At 37.9% G+C, this 13,476-nt stretch overlaps 1 protein-coding gene across 2 annotated transcripts in view; it reads right to left on the minus strand.

Annotated features, from left to right (window-relative positions):
- LOC108012295 (uncharacterized) overlaps positions 1-13,476 on the minus strand; it is a 65,617-nt gene that overhangs the window by 9,532 nt on the left and 42,609 nt on the right. For both annotated transcript variants that reach the window (XM_065864391.2, XM_017077597.4), the window contains one exon: positions 1,594-1,696. In XM_065864391.2, the coding sequence (XP_065720463.2) occupies positions 1,594-1,696 (103 nt within the window). The remainder of the gene's footprint in view (positions 1-1,593; positions 1,697-13,476) is intronic.

Here is a 13,476-nt window from a genome sequence, read left to right on the forward strand (position 1 = left end):
CATAGAGAATAGATCTGCTTAGCCTCTACCGGCACACGTACAATATTCCGTATTTTAAAAAGAACAATTTTGTGATACAATACATAATAATAAAATAATTAATATTAAATAAATATTTTTTTATAGCCATATTCTTGATTCAATATAAAATATAAGGAGTTGTTAGGTCTAACCAAGGGGTGTATGACTGTAATCCTTGTTTCATGGAACTTCATATATTGTTAAAAACCCCAGAGTAGTACCAACAGCTCATTAAATAATACTAATCTATTACTACAACATTTTAAAAGCCAATCATCATCAGCTTGTATCAATCATAATAAAAACAAGTTTGTTTCCCTTTGCAAATCGTAAGCAGCCGTCGATCGAAACAACTCCATTTCAACTCCTGTTTGCATTTCGCGTTTGTTTGATTTGGCCTGGGCGGATAATTTGCAAAATTAATTTTATGCAAACATGCCGCCAAATAAGACGACATGACAATTTAATTGGACGCGACATGTGGCCAGCGTTTCCACTTCAAACTGGAAGCCCACGGCGGCAATCGAATAACAAGCGCGGCGCCTGCGCAACCGCCAATTCGAGTTGGACAAAGATTTCTGTTAATTTGGCACTCGCGTGTGTTGTTCTGATCCGCCCCCGCGGACCCCCTTTGAAGGCATCCCCCCCAAACAAATTTAAATGTACTCGAAATCGCAAAATATCTGGCGATTGGAGTGTGTGACCCACTCTACACGGCCTTTTGATAGACTCGATACAACGATTTTGGCCATATAGGAACGCCTGTGGCCAAAGCTCTATGTTTCGCTTAAAGAGCAATTAAGTAATAAAGCAATTTCATGTTCCTTTGTTTTCGGCATCGATTATTCTCAACCGTTGTTGTCGTTGACTCACTTAAGAGTTTATCTGTTTATTTTTTGGTGGGCGTTTAATTGAATTGCTGGTGTTGCCGCTTCGTGCCGCCCGTGTGGGCAATGCATTGTAAATCTTTATAGTTACACAGATCCCAGAGCTCAGATATTCGCGTAAATACGAGAGTTGGCCAGTTGGTTTCCCTCCACAAAAGTGCTCGTAAGTACATATATGAAATTCAATTTGTCTGGCGTTGTAAATGTCGCCGTCGATGGAACATGACGGATCGTTGGGGTCGCCAAGGGGTTAAGAGTTGAATGTCCTCTTCTCTCTTCATATGTGTGGATTTTTTTTGCATTTTTTTTATCATGACTAATTGCGGCATTTTTCTAGCTAAATGCCAAAATGTGACTGTTTATTCATTACTTGCGTTTTTATTTATGCGCCGCTTGTTTTGGCCAATTAATTTTGAACGGTCAATTTATGAGCTCTCGTGGGGAAGAGTCGAATTTATTTATTGTTTGCAATTGAACATGTTCAAGAAAGGCCCAAAAAGTTTTATGGAAATTGCCATGTATGACCAGCGGTGCCATAAATAACTTAAAGCGCCAAAATGAAAGGAATATAGGTTGTAAATTAAAATCTTTTTCATTAAGCGAATTCTCCCTATTTGGAAATATTTTAAATGGCAATATATGATCCTAAAAAATAGTAGGGAATAGCTATATATTTAAGACTTACCTTCTACATCTTAGAACTATGACCATTACAATAGCACCTATGAGAGCCGATATGATTGAAACTATGATTAGGGTGAATGCCCATCCAAGTTCGCCGGCGGTTTCTGCAAAAGAGGAAGCCACACAAAAAATGTTTAATGCAAATAAGCGTAGATATATCTAAAACATGTGTGTGTAATGAGCATATTATAACTAGATAATCGGCTTGGCCAACAATACTTTTATGATTATGCAATTTTTATGTAGCGATTGCGATAAAGTTGATGAATTCATAAAAAGTTATGAATATGAATAGGTTGCGGAGTATGAAATATTAACACATTTATAAAGTGAATTTATGTATTTTAGTAAGGCTAGGGTGGTCGCACGCATTTAGAACCGCAAGACCAATGGAATTAAATTTCTTATTTATTTATTTCGAAATTCAAAACATTTCTTGTCATGTTAAAAAATACAGTTAAAATTTTTAAAATTTTTTTATTTTAATTTAAAAATGTTTTATCTCTTGTTATATCTAGAAATGGCCTGTGTAAAACGTATTTTTCCCTTTGTTACCCAACAGGTATTTCCATCTATCTTTAGACAGACGGAACTCTTCAATTCGTGAGTGAAGTCAATTAGGCCTCGACCTGTGGTGACTGGTAGACGATTAAGTTTATTCTCCTAAATACAGCGACTTCAATTCAACTGGAGAGCGGCTTAACTTTTCTTAAATGCTCACTTACATATGTACGGGGCATTTAACGATGCCAAATTAATTACAAACTTTATTATCTTAACAACTTGAGGCTGACGTCGCCGTTAACGTCGCTTCCCCCGCTGGTGATTTAGAATATTTATGACCGCAGTTAAATGAGGCGCGCAAATGGTAGTGAAGGGGCGGCAAAAGTTTGGGGGCACTACCATCTCTCATCCTCCAGATATATTTTGTATCTGTATCTCTTTCCGACTGCCCAGCACATGCGGCTGCGTTTTTGACCCTTTTTCGCCTAGTCCGTTATCTCTAAGTGGGCATCGGTCGGCCATATAAAGGGGAAAAAGGTTAAATTCAGCAAACAGAAATCAACACGCATATAAATATTTCAACCCGCCTTTAGCCTTTCTGCGCTGGGTTATATATCTTTTTGATAAAAGCCGAAGCGAAATTGAAGATGAAATAAACAGATTGCGAAAAAGGGACAAGGTCGAAATATTAATACTCTTTATATCTTATATAATATTGAAAATAATAAGGAAAAAAGATCTTAAAACTTAGATATACTAAAAAAAAAATTTCCATTTTCTTTAAATATATTTCTTTTTATTGGTTACGTTACATTTAAAATATTTTATTACTTTTGTTACTTCTTACGCTTCTGTATTTTTATTGACCCATTTTATAAGAATGTTTACTTTTCCTTCAGCTCTTTAATTTTCCCTTTCCTTAGTTCTATAATTTTCAATCTCTTTGCTCTATTGTATCTCAAATTTCACCTGCTTCGCCTTCAACTCTTTCCTAGGGCATTAACAAACAAAAACAGGAGGGTGGCCAGCGAAATGAACGTAATTTAGCCGCTACTAACTGATGAATGGACTACCAACATTTGCCTTGTACTCCTGGGTCACGCCTCCCAATCCGCCCCTGCCCCCTGGCCTTTGACCCCATTTTCGCGCTTATAAACTTGGAGAACCCCTCATCGTTTGTTATCTCATTGCCAGTTGCTTAAATATTTATACTATGCCCCGGTGCTATAATGAAAGCAAACGCCATTATGTTTTTTCTGCACTCCTTTCCTTTTTCATTGTCTGCGCTTCGTTATAATTCAATTGGCCAAAAAAAAAAAGAAGAGGCAACCCGAACTCGGTACCTCGAAAACTGGTAAATGCGTAACGTCTTTGGAAACTGGGTAATTAATAACAAACAGAATGGGAGCGAGTGAAAAGCAATTTTCGCTTGAATTGAGGATGTGGGCGGGGCTGGCAGGAAACGCGTTAATAAGCGGCGCCTCAGAAAGTGTTAAACAAAAAATATTAAACAAAAAACACAAAGGCTGGGAAAATGAAATGAGTATAACGAGCTCCAGTTGTTAATTGAACTAACCAGTGGAGAGAAAAGAAATAAAGCATTTTACTGACTTTTGTGGTCGAGCATCGCCACATGACTTCTATGCGTGAGCTAATCTAGAGTGAAAATATATTACTATGCTGATTTGCATTAAAATTAACAACTTTCGAGTTGGGAAAATGCTTACCCATGAGAGGATTTCCTTTCATTAAAATATGGTTTAAAGATTTATGATTTATGTTGGGCTACACTTTTTATGGTTATTAGTAAGCCAGTAAAAGTAAAAACAAATAAAGTAGAAATTTTTTTCAGGGTTTAAATTTTTTTTATATTTTTATATATTTTCCATAAATTTTAACAATTATTTTGGAACAAACCTGCCCCACTTGCATAATTTTCCAGTGGCTTATCGCATGCAAGATCTGCATTCCAAGTCTCCGCATTTCCCCCTTTTTTTGACCAAGGACTTTGGCCTGTCGGATGCTGTCAGGCTGCGATCCGAATGTAATTCCCCAAAAGACTCGTAAATAGCTAAAACATCAAGCCCCGTCCGAGGACGGGTTGGCTGGAACCCTTTTATCCATAAACTCGAACTCGTATTTATGCCACTCGCTGGCAGTCAACAGGTGTGCGCAGCTCACCGCTCTACGCAATCGGGCTGATTTCAGGTATTTCACTCACAGTTTACAGGTATTTATTAGCCGTTCCTCTGCCTGACTGATCTATTTCACTGGTCTTTCGGACCTAATTGGCAACTCATTAAAATAATTTTGTGCCAGACAATGGACTTTAGTTTTTTAGGTTCATTTATATCTTTTTTTTTTGTTTTTGGTCATACATAGAACATGGCTAGTGGTTTTTAGCTTTTCTTGGAAGTTTTAGGACTTGACACGAGCAAATGTTGTGCTGCTCTGCAGCTGTGCCGAGGTTTTCCGCGGAAATGGACATGCAACAGCAGCAGCAGCAGGAGGTTGCCGCAGATACATCCATCAGATACAAATGAGGGCCCGCAGATGCAACCGCCAACCGCCAACCGCCAACTCACTTCTGTGTCTCTCTGTCTGTCTGTCGGCAATTGTAATAATCGATCTGCATGCCCAGATGATTGATGATGCGTTTCGGCCAAATGCTCTCAAGATTTATGGTTCCAACTTCTGAACCTTCGACTTATCGGCGGAGTTAACAGGCTTGTATCTCAAATGCCGAAAGCAAGCGACATAATTTCGATTTCGCAGACGTTTATTGCACATTATCGCATAATGCACACAGTATATATAGCATATATGCAAATTTCGACACCGCTTAGCCTGGCCCACCTGCCAAAGTGGGAGAGCCAGTAAAGTCCAGCTATTCAGCTACTGCAGTAAATCATTAAAATCGCCGGCCCACGGCAATGCAGCTGAGCATTTGAGCCCCGAAAACTGTCGCAGTTTCCTTTTTTCTTATACATTTTATTTGTATTTTTTTGGATTTAATTGCCAGGCCAAAAATGCCGAAAACAGACAACAAGTTTCCCTGGCATTATCTAACAAATGTATCGGGGGGCGGCAAGGGGCGTGGCCGCAGGGGAACTGCATTCGTGCCGAAATAAAAGGCATCGGCTGGCCAAACTACGACTCAATTAACAGTCCACACAATTAAATTAAATGGTCGCATTTGTTTTCAAATTGAGCAATTAAGAAATGATTTAGCGACTTTTTTGGCACTGGAATTTTTGTGCGACCATGGTGGGCGATACTTCGATTTAAATGAAATTCGAGATAATTAATTAACCGGTCAGGAGATGATTAAAACGGTAAGCGAATTTGATCAATAAATTAAATATAACTCTAAAGTGGAAAGTATATTTATCTGGCATGTTTGTATGATTGTTTTATAAGCCTCCATAATTTATAAAAACAAATTTAATGTCAGAGAAGTATAACCCCTTAAATTAAAGCCATATTTTTAAAGGAAATAACAGATGTGTGCCAAAAGTCAAACACACCTCGCAGTGGCACATATATCTGTCACTGCACTTATACAGATATTTCCTTACCGAACTTTCTTGCCAAATTTCAAGAAGAACATATGGTTGAAAAAAAACCCGATTCCCAAAAGAAAGCCCAAAAAAAGGCGAAACAAAATTAAATGACAAATTAAATAATGTCAGCGTCGCGGCGGTTGCCCAAAGGTTAAAGCCATAAAAAAGAGGGCCAGGTTGCGTACTCGGTTAAGCCAATATAATAAATTACATGGCGACAGTGGCGATAATCAAATGAACAACAGCAACAACAGCAAAGTGCAACATGCGTCCGGACCGAAAGTCGTTAAATAAAACGCACTGCAAAAATGTTTTTTCCCTGACTTTTATATGTATTTATATATATATATGGTCAGCGGCTGCAAATTGTCAGCGAAAATGAAATAAAAATTAAACTGAATGCGCAGGCGCAGAGACATCGAGAAAAAGGGGAGAAATCGGGGGACTGACAGGACCCCCAGCGGCGGCGCCACCAGATACAAGATACAGATACGAAATGTGGATTGGGAATGAAGGCAAAGATGCGACATATGCCGAAAATTTTCAACAGAAGTTCGGCTCACAGGAATTTCGCATACAATTTCAGCAAATTTTCAGGTTTCCAGGTCTTATACCGCATAAAAGGGTATATTGTATCTAAGGAAAAGTATGTCATAAATAGAAAGAACGTTTTCGATCCAATAAAATATTATGATCTATCAATGACCGTTCAAAACTCGGGAAGTATTAAAGCTAGAGAGTTGAAATTTGGGATGCAGCCTTTGGTAATGCAGTTTTTAAAACAAAGCAAGTCTAAGAGGTGTTCCATACTTTTTGTAAAAATTATCTCAAAGTCGTTGAACTTCACTAAAGGGATTCTTGTTTCTCTTTCAACTTAATTACGTTGATGTTAAGGAGCTGGGGGCTTAAAAGTATCATTAGCGCAATGAAATCCTTTTCGCTACCAGCAATAACAACAATTACGAGCACAAACAATTAAAGCGAAATTGAGTTGTCAATCCGGGAGTGGGATGTCATGTAAATACATTTGAATTGAATTGCATGTGAAACACTCTTCAAACACCACTCGACACACTCGTCAGTTGCTCTGGGCCATTGTCTGGGTTTTTGGTTTTGGGCTTTGGCTCCGTCTCTGCGAGTCTGCACCTTTTTGGTCTAATTAAGCGCCACAATTAAGTGCAAATGTGTATCCCCGTGTGCTGGTAATGTGCACCGTAATTACGCACTGCAGACGAGTTGGTAACATTTTTTATGGCCAACGTTTTGCGTTTTCTAGTGATGAGGTGCGGTGCGGGGTTCTTTGGTTACAACTGTTAATTTGTGGTCAATACCACACGTTACTCCAGTTGCTACCCTGTTGGAAAATTACATTTCTTTCCTCTTTTTCCCGTTTTTTCGTGGCAGGTGAGAGAAACTGGCTACTGTGGCCATCATTAGCCATTGTTTATTCAGAGTTTTTCACTGACTGCTTTTTTTGTGTATTTAATGACTTAATTTTACCGCAATGGCAAGTGGTATTGCTGGTAATTTAGTGAACTGCACATGGCGTTTTTTGATTGCGGGGGTGTTTTTCAAATTTATTTGTCAAAGGAACAATAGTCTATTGGTTTTATTATGGTGAGTTACCATTCCATTGGAGACTGGTTATTTACTCGAAAAAATAACTATTAATATTCCAATTATTGATGATAGATAAATGATTAATAATTCATTATTAAATATTTGAGTTCATTTTCGGAATATAACTTTTTATAATATTTTTATATGCTCTAAATTTTAGTGATTTTGCTTGCTACATATGGAAACTCTAAGGGAATATATTCTTCTTTCTCAAATAAAGTGCCTCCAAAAAAGGTATTGACAATGAATTAGTAATCAATAATCTCCATTCTTCCACTTGAAGATGTTTTAAAATTATCCCATACCAACAAAAGTCCTTGGAAAGCCAAACTTTTTACTTAAAAAAGTGCTGCCAACGAAATGTCTGCCAAGTTTTTTGCCCGTCTTGATTACTCCCATTTTTTCACTGCTGTTTGTTACATTTTTGCCAGGCAAATGGAACTTCCCTCGCTGCCGTTTGGCACCCATTGCAGATACATATTGGCATAATGCCATTAAATGCCTTTGACTTGGCAAGTAAAAGCCAAAATCTGTTGACTGTCACAGAAGATAGAAATGGAACCAAGCCCGGCGAGAGTAAATTCAATTATGCAAAAGAGCAAGGAAATTCAATTTAACAACTGGGATCCGCATGGGGAAATGTGGAAATGGGTTGAAGTTTTCTGGCCTAGACATTGCATTGGCTTAATGTAATGTCAATGTAAATTATTATTTATTTGTTTGCGGCACGAGGGACAGAGAAATTTCTCCCACATAAACATTGATTAATTGCCAAAAACAATTAGTGCATTAACACGCTTGTGGAACAGACAAAAAAGAGTGATATAAGATATAAGACTACTGGCAGGCATAAATTAAAACCGACCAGAGTTGCCACATAAATTAGGCATTATTCGAGTTGATAGCGATCGGATCGCAGGGAAGCCAGGCAAATTAAGCAGAGACAAGAGGGAATTTTTTCGGTCTTCCGCCATTTGTCAAACCAACCGACAGAAAACTGAAACCGACCAAAAATAAAGTTGAAAGAAAAAAGAATCTACATAAGAGTTATCATTATTAATAAGGAGAAGCCGAAGCCGTGGCTTTTTTAATTCTCATTTAATATGCGAAGGTATCCAGAATGTGGATGGCATTTCCATACAATCAAATATCTCAATAATGACTGCAACTCTTGGCTCCTTTTCGTGCTGAACCGAATTTGCATAACAATGCCAACAAATTATCTACTAAACATTCATGTAATTATTTAGAAGCAGAATTATGTCCGAGAATCTCGTCTGCATATTTCTCAGATATTTCACTGGGCCACTCTTCATTCTTTGGCTCTTCGCCTTTGGCGGCTCATTTAATGTTGAAATGTCTTAATTGAATTTTATATCTCGTGGTTTATTTCTATAGAAAGAGGAAACCTTTTAGGCATTCGATTCGCTGTATCACACAAATTGAAATATTTAAATGTCATGGCAATGGAGTGACAACAGTTTTTATATGCCACACGGCACACGATTTTCCTTAACTGGGGATGGGTTTGGTTCGGTCTCCAAAAGGCAAGCGCGTTTTCCAGATCGTTATCGTGAGTTTCCCAAGTGCCCTTTGCTCATTAGGTTTATCACACGCGTTCTGGGGCAAACATTTCACCTTCCCATTTGCCGTCTTGTCCTTTTCTACGAGGGCACCCCGTAGCTAGAACCAGGTAATACCCATGGCTAGACAGGTAAATAAAATTCCAGTTCCTGTTTGACTTTTAGTGCCGCATGATAAATGTCTGTGTAAATGCTCAGGTGTTTTGTTGTCGCTTCTTGAAATGAGTTTCGATTTCTATTGGGCTGTGGAAATAAAGATTCATCGCCAGGGATTTTAATTGTTCAATGGTGATATAGGATCCATGGCGTTAAAACTCAGCGGCTCTATTTAAATGAACGAAATTTATCAATCTTAATGTTCTCCCCGCAGAATTCTCATTAGTTTCAGTTAACCCAAAAGACTGATTAATTGTATTACTTTATTCTTTGCGTGAATTTTCCAAGTTTTCCTCCAGGCTTAGCCCTGGCAACATTTGGCAACAATTTTCAAATGGAAACCTATCAATGGCAGTTTTCCCAGTTGCCACCAAAAAACTTTGGCACTCGAATGACAAATGGAACCGCATGGAAAACCCAAGAAGGAATGCGGCCATTCCCCGGAAACGGATGTAAAACGAAGGGCGTGGGGAGTGGGCGTGTCAGAGTACATATTTTACAATATTTATTGCTTAGGCGAAAACTTTTTGCCAAGTTGAATTTTAATTAGTTTTGTATATTTGCCTCTTTGCAATTCCACGAAAAGTTTGCGGCAAATATAAATCTTGCCTGGATGTTATTTGTGTGTGCTTGTGTTTTTGTGGGCCCGCGAACTTTACAGGCAAAGTCAATTAGGCCCTAAACTTTAGCCCAAACGAAGGAAAACATTTGGTTATGATTGAACCAAAATAAACGAAGTCAAATTCAAATTTGTGATTTAATGAAGCGTGAGTCAAATTTAAATTTACCAAGAAACGAAGACACATAAATGCCTCATCTACCGGCGAGATATGTTAATTGGTGCAGAAAGCTGTGTATTTTTATTGTTTTTGAAATATTTTTTATGCGCCCCCAAAGCTTATAAAAAAATGTGATGTTTTATTTATGAGCCAACAAGATTCTTTATTTTTGGATTGCCATTTGGAAAATGCATAAAACACGCCCACTGTATTGGGGCAAATGGAAAATGCTAGTTCTTCTAGCTGATTATTTATACGGCGCATTAGGTTAATCTCAAACATATATATACTCAAAGATTCTTATAATAGTTTTCGAAAGGGTCTGAGGTGTGGTGAGAACCGAAACGGGAAGTTAGGTGTTTTTTTGTGGTTTCTATAAGAGATTGAAGGATCAATTTATGCAACCAAGAGATTATATTTCCCCCTTTTCGATAAAAACTATCTCAGGAACGTCGTCGTAACAAGTACAAAAGTTTTACTGTCTATCATATCTCCGAGCTGTTGACACAACTCCGTAAATAATAAAACGAAAGTCAACTTTAAATGCTACAGTAAAAGACAATTAAACAAACAAGGGGCAAATCGTAAAAAATGTAAAAAACATACCGAAAAGAGAGACATTTTACTGTTTTTCGTTGATTCATATCGCTCGCCTATGCAAATGCAAAATGTAACAGAGGGAATGGGACATGCACTATAAAAAATTATTCCCAAATTAAAAAAAAAGAAATATACTTTTAAAAATATTAGCAGACCTTTTTAGTTACTCAAATAAATAAGATCTTGTAATAAGTATTTATGTTTCTAAAGCAATAATATCATATACTTTACATATATCTTACTGGTTGTAGTATCTGTTTCATAGTTATCCGATTATTTTTCTAAGTGTGGATTGATATCATGGCACGATCACTATATAAGACTGGGGGTCCGACCCAAAAAAAGTCAACAGTTACATGGGTCTTATCTGCGCCACGCATCGTCTAATCAAACTTTAAACAGTAGAACAGGCAACGTTCCCTCATAAAAACGGGGCAACTCGGGCTTATTTCTGAGGGCTGACCAGGTAGGCTGTCGTAAAAACATATTTGAAATTAGTTAAACATTAGGTGTTACAGTAAACACTGGATGGGGGGGACAGGAGCGGCGGTTGTCGTTGCTGTCGTTGTCAGTTCATAAAAATTTTATGATCTTTGACCTGGTGAGGTTGTTTCTATTTTCATGAATAGAGACCAGGCCACACTCCCACCTGCTTCTCCCGCAAAAACCAGACCGTATTTTATTGTAATTTATAACCTATTTGATTGCCAGCCTGGCTGATCTTTTTGTCTCGACTTTAATGGCCCGAGTTTACCTACATTTTAATTTAATTTGCACCGAGTTGAATGGCAGTTGGGGGTCACTAGTCAGAGGCACTAAGTGGAGAGTTTAGCCAACCGTCTGTGGGCCGATGTTTAGATGAATGGCCATTAAAGTGGGAAGCTAATTAAATTGCCTCTTGGCGAAATGCTGATTGAATTTCTCCCGAATCTGGCCGCCGGTTGGAAGATGTTGTAAATGCATCCTTAAGCGGCCTGTGAATAATTTTGCTGGCTTAAATTTTGGACACTCATCCCACCGCCATCTTGTCAATCACACTGACCTCCTCGGCTCAACAACTGGATTTCCCCAGAGCCACAAAACACATTTTCCCCGAAAATTCCACCCAAGCGGGCGAAAATTTAATGCTGACTGACGCACATAATTATCCGCGCATGGATTTTCAATTAGGCGAAATTTATGTGCATTTCTCGAATGCTCACGGCTCATTAGTAAATTAGATTTTCAGTCCCTAAAAATACACCAGACAGAATTTGTCGCCTCGGTGCGAAATTTCGAAAGTTGCTCATTTAGTTTTGGTTTTATTTTATTTGTTTTTTCGTTCCACCCACAACCCCCGCTGCTAATGAGCTGTGTGTTTTTGTAAGGCGAAATGTGTAAAAAAAATTGATTTTTAATTTTTATTTTTCATCGCCAACAAATAGAGTGTGCTCTTCCCCCTTCGAAAGTGTTTATGTTTCGGTGCTGGAAAACTGAGGCTACAGTTTCCTTTGATGTTGTCGCTTGAGAATGAGACAATGTTTGTCTGACGTTTTGCGAGATGGGTCTTTGATCTTGAGGACGGAGTCGGATATCGTTTCACCAATAATTAGTACACAGAAAAAAATACAGATTGATTGAGACTTCGACTATAATCTATATGCTTTAATATGTTCTGGAGCTTGAACACTTTGCAAATAAAATATATACAACGGCTAGGAATGCAAATTACCTAATTTAAAATATTACCTTAAATTTCACTTCTTATTAAGTGCAAGTTGAATAAAAAATCAACAAGATTATCTAGATATAAGACGGATTCTTTCACTGTAACAGAACGCGCCAGACGAAGTCTCGAGAATAATGCCTCGAAATGAGACCCATAAATTGTAATTAAAAAGTGAAAACTATTTTAATCAGCATTTCAGCAATTCTATTAGTTCTGCGCCCGCATTTTTAAGTTCTGAATGCAGTGTGTGTGGTCCAGCACGTTTCTCGGGGCTGGGATCTCATTTTTCTGCCCGGGGACTCCGATTCTTCCCCCTACGCAAGTCTCGCCCTAATTGATTAAAAAAGGAACAAAAGCGGAGCAAAACCGAGCAAGGGAGCAAGTCCACGACGACGCCACAATAAAAATGCAAAATGTAAACAAAGTTAAAAATATTATGGAAAAAAATCCCACACACAAAAAGACACCGAACACAGAGCCAGTACCATCATAATCTTTCTGATGCACTGGCAGTAATAATAATTTTTCGATCTCTTTCCGAGCGTTTCTGTTTATCTTTTTAAAACATTTTTGCATGTCTGTTGGCTGGGTTGGGGCGGAAAACCACAAAAAAGCAAAAAATCTATAAGGAAACTCCAACAACAAGCGAAGCAGAAATTATGGAAAATTCCATGAAAATAGCAAATAAGTTTTCTCACTTCCATTCAGCTTCTCCGGGGTCTGTGTGCCATGCTATGTTTGTTTTTTATGGCTTCAGGCCACAGTGCGTTCACTGCAACAATTATACGACTCAGAGCACACAGAAGGAACCGCGAGGTAGTACATCAAAAAAAAAAGTGGAAAAAACAAATAAAAAACCGTACTGAAATTCATTCATATCCGCTTACAGTTGGAATATCTCACAACAGATGCCGAAAAAAAAGGGAATCACGTCTCTTGCGGTTTTGCATAAATTTCATAATCTTCAGATTAGTCATGTATTTGGCCAAAAGCTTGGCGTTAACGAGCACTGGCCAAATGGTCAGTGAGCACAGCCGAGCGGAAAATGTTGGATTTTCCATTTGAGGATGGAAGATGATGGATTAGCATTTAAATGGGGAACTTGGCTGATAGATTACGAGAAACTACTTAAAAAAGCGTGGAACAAAAGAACTTTAAACTCTGTTTAAAAATATATTAATAAATGTTTATTTATTTTTAAGCAATAAGCTAAGACATTTCCTAATCTTTTTATTAGATAAATTGACTTCTAGACTTTTATCACATTCAAGAACCTGTTAAAGCTATAAGCTGCTTACTCTCACTCCCATATCAATCGCATCATATGTTTTACTAATCCTGTTATTGTAGGGAAATAACTTTTCGAATTGC

This window comes from Drosophila suzukii, chromosome 3, assembly GCF_043229965.1.
Source record: "Drosophila suzukii chromosome 3, CBGP_Dsuzu_IsoJpt1.0, whole genome shotgun sequence".
In the NCBI taxonomy this organism is placed as follows: Eukaryota; Metazoa; Arthropoda; class Insecta; order Diptera; family Drosophilidae; genus Drosophila; species Drosophila suzukii.